This window comes from Dipodomys ordii, unplaced genomic scaffold (assembly GCF_000151885.1).
Source record: "Dipodomys ordii isolate 6190 unplaced genomic scaffold, Dord_2.0 Scaffold344, whole genome shotgun sequence".
NCBI classification, from domain to species: domain Eukaryota; kingdom Metazoa; phylum Chordata; class Mammalia; order Rodentia; family Heteromyidae; genus Dipodomys; species Dipodomys ordii.
The window spans coordinates 194,884-204,228 of record NW_012267560.1 but is presented as its reverse complement, the minus strand read 5'-3'; the positions used below and the strand labels follow the sequence as shown (position 1 = coordinate 204,228).

Here is a 9,345-nt window from a genome sequence, read left to right as displayed (position 1 = left end):
TGAAAATAAAAACCTAAACACAATCCTACACAGTAACAAATTAATATAGCTTAGCTCAGTGCTTTGAATGGTCCAGGATTTAGTAGCACTTACCCATGAAGCAATTTCTCATACACTTACAAAACATAAGGGAATCAAGGGCAGCATGGAATGTGGAAAATCCTAATTGCCACTGTATTTAAAGGTTAAGTACTTTTAGTTATGCCAGGTTCCAGTAAACAAAAAATGTTGACAAAGAACAATCATCCATACAGTCTATATGATTTGCAGGAACTGGTCTAATTATTACAACTCCAACTGTCCCCATGTCAAATATAACAGAACAGATGCACTGCTATGTTGTCAGCTGCTTTAAAGACTCCATGATATTTAACCCTTCTATTTGTTTGTATTACCAGGTTTCAACGTTTACTATAAATTCTGCTATATAAAATGTTAAGTCCTAAACTGGGCACCACTGCGTTCACACTTTTAATCCTAGCTACTTAGGTTACAAGTCAGTCCAGGTAGGGAAGTCTTTGAGATACTTAAAGATCTGGAGTGGAGCTGTGGCTGCAATGGTATAGTGTTAGTCTTGATCAAAGAAACTCAAGTACAGTACCCAGGCTCTGATTTTTTTTTTTGCATCAGGACTGGTGTGCCAAAAAATTTGTAATTTATATCAAAACTGACATGACATCTATAAAAATTTACTTCATTCTCAATGCTTAATGAGCCCTCTGACCTGATAAAAGCATCCCCAAATGTGCTTCTCTCTGTGGTCTCTGATTGTTCTGATTGAACTGACATGGGGACAAAAGTTTGTAAGAAATGTTTCATTCCTATGCACATTTCTTTTTGTCAGTTGCTGGGCTTGAATTCAGGGCCTGAGCTTTGTCCCTAATCTCTTTTCAAGGCTAGTTCTCTACTACTTTGATTCACTCCTTCACTTCCAATTTTTGAGTGGGTAAAGTCTCACGAGGATTTTTCTATGTGGACTGGCTTTGAAACTAGACCCTTAGATCTCAGCCTCCTGAATAACTAGGATTACAGGTGTGAGCCACCAGCGCCTGGCCTGGGTACATTTTTTAACAGAGTGATAACTTTCCTCAGATCCTCCATATTCAAACACTGAACTGGTAACATACAGATCACACATACAAGTGTTTATTTCTCTGTAATATAAAGTACAAAGGGAGATTTGGGCTAGCAGTAAATAAATCTATGTTCTCATTTCCTTGGCTCATATAATGAGTCTTCTCCCAAAACACCTTGGTGATCATCTGATTCCATTCCCAAGAGCAGGATTTATTAGTTCTGAGGAAACATGGACTATTGCAAATGAAACAAATCCTCAACTTCACTCTCTTATGCAGACTATCAGATCATCTATCATTTGTTGTCAACCCTGAAATTATTAGCCATCATGTGTTGAAATCCTCTGGACAGTGTTCAGGTACAGTACCTCATTTAGAATGACATGCTGAGAAATGTGGGCTCAGTGTGTGTCCAAGAGAAAAGAATGGTTTTAGAAAACACACAGCTAATCACCGCCATGTAGAATTTTCCTATATAAATTCTGAAGTTTTCTGAGATGGGATTTAAGACAGAAGGTTTTCCTAAACAGGTTTTATTTCCTGTGTGAGTCCTGTGATGCTTGCTGAAGTTGGACTTCTGGTTTAAAGACTTCCTGCATCCTTTGATATTCACAGGGTTTCTACCTTATATCCAGTTTTCTGATGCCTGTTGAGGTGTAACTTCTGGCTAATGGTTCTCCTGTTTATTACTTTTATGTGGTATCTCTCCTGTGTGTTCTCTGATGCACACTGAGGTGTGAATTCTGCTTAAAAGACTTTGCACATTTGTTACATTCATAAGGTTTCTCTCCTGTGTGTGTTCGCTGATGCAAGTTAAGACTGGATAACCGGTTGAAAGACTGCACATTTGTTACATTCATAAGGTTTCTCTCCTGTGTGTGTTCGCTGATGCACACTGAGATATGACTTATAGTTGAAACACTTTCCACATTTATTACATTCATAAGGTTTTTCTCCTGTGTGTGTTCTCTGATGCACACTGAGGTATGACTTATTGTTGAAAGATTTTCCATATTTGCTACATTCATAAAGTTTCTCTCCTGTGTGTGTTCTCTGATGCACACTGAGGTGTGACTTGTGATTGAAAGACTTTCCACATATATTACATCCATAAGGTTTCTCTCCTGTGTGAATTCTCTGATGCATGTTGAGACTTGACTTTCGGTTGAAGGACTTTTCACATTTCTTACAGTCATAAGGTTTTTCTCCTGTGTGTGTTCTCTGATGCAAATTAAGATTTGACATCCGTTTGAAAGACTTTCCACATCTGCTACATTCATAAGGTTTTTCTCCTGTGTGTGTTCTCTGATGCACACTGAAGTGTGAACTCTGCTTGTAAGATTTTCCACATTTCTTACATTTGTAAGGTTTCTCTCCAGTGTGAGTTCTCTGATGCTTGCTGAGATCTGACTTCAGACTGAAAGATTTCCTACATTCATTACATTCATAGGGTTTCTCTTCTATGTGAGTTTTCTGATGTACAGTGACTTCTGATATGCAGCAAAAGGAAGTGCTATGTTTGTTATATTCATGTTTTTTCTCTCCTGTGTGTGTTTTAGATTGAAAATTGTGGTCTGACTTCTGACAGAAAGATTTTGTACATTTGTTATATTCACAGGGCTTTTCCTTGGGATATTTTCTCTGATGTGTCTTATGATTTACTTTCTTAGTGAGGGATTTCTCACATTTATTGCATACGTATGTGTTCTCTCCCGTGTACATTTTCTGATATTTAGCGAGTATAGAATTTATGTTGAATGTTTTCCCACATACAGTACATTCCAATGTTCTCCTCTTTACCTGAGCTATTTCTTGGACAATGAGAGAAGGCATGTCATAGGCTTCCTTATATTCTTTATACTTACAGGAGGACTCTCCCACATGTGCCTTCTTATGAATAAAAAATATGGTATCTGAGTTTAATACTTTCCCTTCTCCACCATATTCATAATTCTGCTGGTCAGCTGGACTCTGATGATGTTGACCAAAATGTATAGAATGTCTCAGAGCTTGTTCAACTACATGAGCGACAACAAGCTTCTCCCCAGCATGATACTCATCAGAATCACTATGGAGAAGTATGTTCTGATGCACAATAGACTCCTTAGTTCCCATCCCTAGGGAATTCCCATTATTCATAGCCAATTCTGACATATGGATTGAGCTCAAATTAAAAGTTCTTCTTAATCTAACGCTTTGCTCCACTGTGTCCCTATTGGTGACTACAACTTGACACAGATATCTCTCTGTGCTTTTTTGGCACATTTCAATCAGGTGATCCACTTGTGGGACATTTAAAATGATAAACAAAAAAAGAACAAGAAATATCAATGACACCTAAGCATTTTAAAATAATAGTCATGTAAAGGAAAAGACATTCCTTACCATCCTACTTGCTAAAGATTTTAAATAAGAACTATATGGTCTTTTGCATAATGAATTAACAAATACTGATATTTTACCATGTAAAATCATGTTTTTCTCCGCTTTTTTCTGTTTTAATATCAGAGGAAGTATGTAGTCCTAATACTTAACTATTGACTGCCTATAATTTTAAGTTGACTACATACTATCTGCCATTTGTTTTCCTAGGGTTGTTGTTTAATTTTGTTCTGTTTTGTGGGGAAGCTTTTTGAGTTGTTTTATTTTCTTATACTAATGGATATTTTGTGCCACTTTTGTTCTCAAACATTTGCTTGGAAGACAAAATATTTCCCAAGATCATATAGGTGTACAATAAGCCATTTGTCTGTCTCCTAAGTAGGAGTGGTTTCTGAGATTGAGCATTTATATCCACTTTTGTTCAGTTTTCACTTCTCACTGAGAATTACTATATGCACCTGTGGAGATTTTCAAGTTCCTTCTTCATCTTAGATACAGTGTCTTCCAAATTTCTATTCTGATACCCTGTCTCTCATAACTAGAGCAGACAAAGCATATACCAGCTCACTACCCTAAGTGACCATCCTCTCTTGAATAAAATTTGGTTCTGATCCCAGGTTGTGTCCTTTACCTTTGAAAAGCCTTTTTCTGGCTTATTTGAGGCTACTGGCCCAAGTGTCCTCCTCAGTTACTGGTACATTTATGCTCCTAGTTTTATAGGAAGAAAGGAGAGTCTCTTGTACTTTTATTTCTTTAGAATTTCCATGAAAAGGAAAGGGAAATACTAACTCTAACTCTACTACCATACAAAATTCAGAATGCCTCTACATGGCCTTCAGACCAAAAAGCTTCCATGTTCTCTGCCTCACCCAGGGCTGGAGAGATATGGGGACATTGCTTAGAAGAGCTCAGTACATCCCTGTCCAAGATGTGCTGACTTACCTGAGAAATTTTTGTCTGAGGCTCCTCCCATCCATGGCTCTGTACCTTGCTCCAGCTTGACAATCACTTCAGGTTTAGGAACACAGTGCCCTGATAATGGAAAATAATGTAGAACTTTTGCTTATGCTGGGTCCTCCTTGGAGTAATGATCTCTCAATCTGGTATAAAGAGCTGTTCTAGAACTTATGTTCTAGAACAGTGTGACTTTCTCTCTCAACCCAAGTCACATCTCCAATACTGATGTACAGCCCTTTCCAGATTGCATATTGACCTGCATATATGTCAAACTTGGAAAAGCATCACCATAAAATTAAGCTATCCTTAAGTAAATCATAATCTCTCTAAAATGTCCTCCCCTTATAATTTCACTTGTGTAACATCACATTTTTCTTCTCTGTCTCATCCATGCAAATATTCTTTGTGGATCATATCTCACTTCTCAAAGTTATGTAAGTTCTTTAAAAGAATACACTTGTCTGATTAATGGTATTATCTACACAGCCCCCAAAACATCAACACCTCTGAAGTATCCAACTAAAGACACTAAAAGAATAAGTGAACAATTAGGAAATGGCAGGTGGCAGGGAGTTCTTAAGAATGGGAAGAAAAGAGGCAAGTGAAATTATAGAAAAACTAAGGGAGAAAAATATCATAGTGAGATAATGACTTGAGTCTTAGGAAGTCTTAAAAAACAAAAATGGGGAGATGCATTTGTAATGGAGCCACCATGGAGACTGCATAATGCAGATGTGTGACGCATGAGAGCAGCTGCCCACAGGTGTGAAAGTTGGGAACACAGCTGAGGCCAGCTCAACACAGCCACACTGGCTCTGACCTTCCTAAGCTCCATACTCAGAAGTATTGACTCTCCTACAAACCTCTGGTCCCAGGGTTCTTCTCCCATCCAAGGCTCTGTCCTGTGCCCCAACTTAATAATCACCTTAAGTGTGGGAACACAGTGCTCTGTCCATGAGAATAGTTCAGAACTTGTGCCCAACTACTGTCTCAGCTCCTTGAAAAATGACAACAGGAGTTGTACAACCACTTTGAAGTTTTTCTTATTTCTCAGAGAAAGGTGACAATCCTCATGTAATGGAATCTTACATCTAAATAGCATTGAGTCTGATAAATATTTTTCTATCTAATAAAAACAAAGCACTTGCTCCTTTGAGTTAATGTGACTTCTGCTCACCCAAGAACACTAGGTTGCTGTAGGTCTCCATCATTACATCCTTATACAGGGTCCTCTGAGCACTGTCCAGGTCTTGCCACTCCTCCAAGCTGAAGTCCACAGCCACATCCTCAAATGACACCAACCCCTGGAACAACATATTTCAAACAAGTCATTAGGCCATAGTCATGAGAATACAAAGTCTGAGCTTTCATTCTTCTACATGTATGCCTGTGTCCTACATAAGATAGCATGAGCTTGCTTGGCTTTTTATACAGTGGGAGAAAAAAAAATCTAAGTGGAAATGTCTGGCTCTATGCTAACTTGTGAATTACTAAAACAAAGTTTTCCTTATAGATCAGCAAATGTCTTTGGTGCTAGCAATAGAGACATAAATTCTCCTTTAAGGAGCTAATAATCTGTGACAACATTAACTATAAGAATGTGCCTACAGGGATGGGAAGGTGGCTCAGTGGTAGAGCACTTGCCTTGCATGCATAAGGCCCTGGGTTCAATTCCTCAGCACCACATAAGCAAAAAGAAAAAAGCCAGAAGTGGCATTGTGGCTCAAGTGGTAGAGTGCTAGCCTTGCAGGCCCCACGACTGGACCCCCCGCCTCAAAAAAAAAAAAAAAAGAATGTGCCTACAATAGTGTGTTGAGCTTGTTTAGATACAAGTTTACTTGTAAATTAGGGTAACAAGGAAATAGAAAAAATTTTAACTGAATTTTCATGTTGTGCTTCACTAAAAAGCCTATTTACATCTTCTACATAACTGTTATCAGAAACAGCCAGAGCCAGAGTATTTTTTTTTTTTTGGTTGGTCGTGGGGCTTGAACTCTGGGCTTGGATGCTGTCCCTGTGCTCTTCAGCTCACGGTGAGCACTCTACCGCTTGAGCCACAGTGTCACTTCCAGTTTTCTAGTAGTTTATTGGAGGTAAGAGTCTCATGGACTTTCCTGCCTGGGCTGCTTTGAACCACAATCCTCAGATCTCAGCCTCCTGAGTAGCTAGGATTACAGGTGCGAGCCACCGGCACCCGGCTAAAAAATACACAAGGAATACATAATACATGAGCAGATCTACAGAAAGCAGTGTTCAGATGAGTGTGAAAAGGAGTAACATCCTGAAGAAACAGATTAGGCTTGTAAGACTTGACTGAATTCTAACAATATTAGTGAATCCCTAAATATTAAAGTATAGGCACCCTTATACTTCCTTCCCAATTACTAAAGAAATGCTAGCAAGTACTTTTATGAACATCACCTGCCTCCTACAATACAGAACATTGGTGAATGGAGAACAGGTCTGCAATTTCACAGTACCCCATGAAAAAGTAGAAGGGAAATGGGAAAAGGCTTAAGAGATAATCAGAGGAAAAGAAAGCAGTGTGAAATATAACCACTGATAGCAAGAGAAAGAAAAATAAGAATAAAGAACAGGGAAGTGTTAACCCAAGTGGGAAAGAATATGAAAGAAGTTGTAATGAAAATTGGTATTAATCTGTTTTGTAGAGGACAGAGGAAAGTTTTTTGAGCCCCACTTCAAATGAAGAATGTCTAACCACCTTTCCACCCCAGCTATACATGTTAATACTAGACATGAATATTGATTCTCCATCACACAAAAAGAAAATGTCCACAAACTGTTGAAGAAAGTTAACATTCACCATATGCTAGTGGCTCACCCAAGTAATGTACTCTACTCAGGAGGCTGAGTTCTGAGGATAATCATTTGAAACCAGTTTGGGCAGGAAAGGCTGTGAGACTTTTTTTTTGGTCAGTCATGGGGCTTGAACTCTTAGCCCTGGGTGCTGTACCTGAGCTCTTCATCTCAAGGCTAGTGCTCTACCACTTGAACCACAGAGCCAGTTTTCTTGTGGTTAATTGGAGATCAGAGTCTCATGGACTTTTGTGCCTAGGCTGGCTTTGAACTGTGATCCTCTGATCTCAGCCTCATGAGTAGCTAGGATTACAGGCATGAGCCACCAGTGCTCAGCATCTGTGAGACTCTTATCTCCAATTAACCACCAAGAAATGAGAACGAGAGCTGTGGTGCAAATGGTAGACTACTATCTTTGAGTAGAAAAGCTCAGAGACAGCACCCAGGCCCCGAGTTCAAGCCCCAGGATTTCCTGGGGCTTGCCCTTCACACAAATACATATTATTATTTAATTCACAGTCTTCTATCCAGAAAAAAGTATTCTAGAAATGTAGATTAAAGACATTTTCACATATTCATCAACAGCATACCTGCACTTCAAGATTGATACAGAAAATTATCCTGCTTCAAAAGAATGACGTAAGATGCTAACATAGTTGTACAGACAGGACCAGGATGATAGATAGGGTAAGTGTGTAGGTAAACATAAAGGATTACAGAAACAATTTTTTTTACATAATCTCTTAAAATGATGGTTTAAAGCAAAACCCACAACACTGTGTAAGTGATTCACATGCATAAAGACTCAGTATACAAATACATACACACATTACAAATCAAAACAAATGGACTAGGGATATAGATCAAATGGGAGAAAACTTGACAGACCAGTGTCAGCCTTTGAAATTAAATATCCAATATCACCAAAAATTTAAAAAAATATAAAAGACCAAGGTTATAAATAGCACTATTCAACTGAAAAGTATCTATTTTTTATGATGCAGTATGATATTACCCTAAGAATATTGTAAACTCCTAGAGCAACTATAAATAATGCAACAAAGTATGGCATATTAGTTGTCAATGGCTGCTATAACAAAGAATCCCACTGGCTGAAAATTCATTTTCTTATAGTTCTAGAAGTGGGAGAGCATAAGAAAATGTTGCTGAAAGTTTATCCTTTCCTGAAGCTCTGTATTTCACCCTGAGGATGGCTAAAATCCCTGTTTTCTTTCATATTTTTGGGTCCCACAGAATCAACCAACTGTGAATTCACAATATTAAAAAAAAGAAAGAACTCTATCCTGAACATGTACAGACTTACAAAATGATCGCCATCCTCTGGACACTGCAATAGAATAATAATTTACATAGCATTTAAATTGTACTAAGTATGAGAGGTAATTTAGAGGTGTTATGTTGGTTATATGCAAACACATACCATTTCACATGAGGAACTTGAGCACATACAGATTTTGGTATAAGTAAGGCTTTCTGGAGCCTTTCCTTGTGGATACTCTTAGATGACTATAGTAGAAATATCCACTTAGCCAAAAAAAGGATAGAAAATAGAAAGCAAGTACCAGATGGCACAAATAGAAAATTGGCAAAGATGCTAAGTAACATGCTTAAAAACAAAGTCTTCAAAGATATGTACCAAAACCTATGTATTAAAAAGGGATTACAATTGGAGAATATGCCTCTTAGTAACTAATTGAAAAAAAGACAAAAAAATATCAGAAGGAACACACACGGATGACATTATTTTGACCTAACTGCTATTTATTTATTTATTTTTATTTTTTGTGAACATACTATATAGAGAGGTTACAATTACATGGGCAAGATAATGAGTACATTTGTTATCAAGCATTGCAGCCTCCTCCTTTGTTTACCCTTCACATCCCTTCCCAGCCTCCCCCACCCCCACCAATCCTCCCCCACCCCCACCAAAGTTGTAAAGTTCGTTTTTGACATGACAACTTGTACTTCTCATTGTTGCAACAGGACCACCTGTATCCTTATTTAAACAACTTGTTTTTCCCCATCTCCTCCACAAATTATACCGACATCAAATATAGTGAAAGCAGGGGTTATACTGTGGGGGAGGGAC

At 38.1% G+C, this 9,345-nt stretch overlaps 1 protein-coding gene across 1 annotated transcript in view; it reads right to left on the bottom strand.

Moving 5' to 3' along the window:
• Positions 1–1,130: 1,130 nt before the first annotated feature.
• Positions 1,131–9,345, bottom strand: part of LOC106001650 (zinc finger protein 717-like) — a 30,240-nt gene continuing 22,025 nt past the window's right edge. The window contains exons 2-4 of the mRNA XM_013036682.1: positions 5,593–5,719; positions 4,401–4,490; positions 1,131–3,370 (exon numbers count right to left, since the gene is read on the bottom strand). Coding sequence (XP_012892136.1) covers positions 1,890–3,370; positions 4,401–4,490; positions 5,593–5,719 — 1,698 coding nt within the window. The 3' untranslated portion in view covers positions 1,131–1,889. The remainder of the gene's footprint in view (positions 3,371–4,400; positions 4,491–5,592; positions 5,720–9,345) is intronic.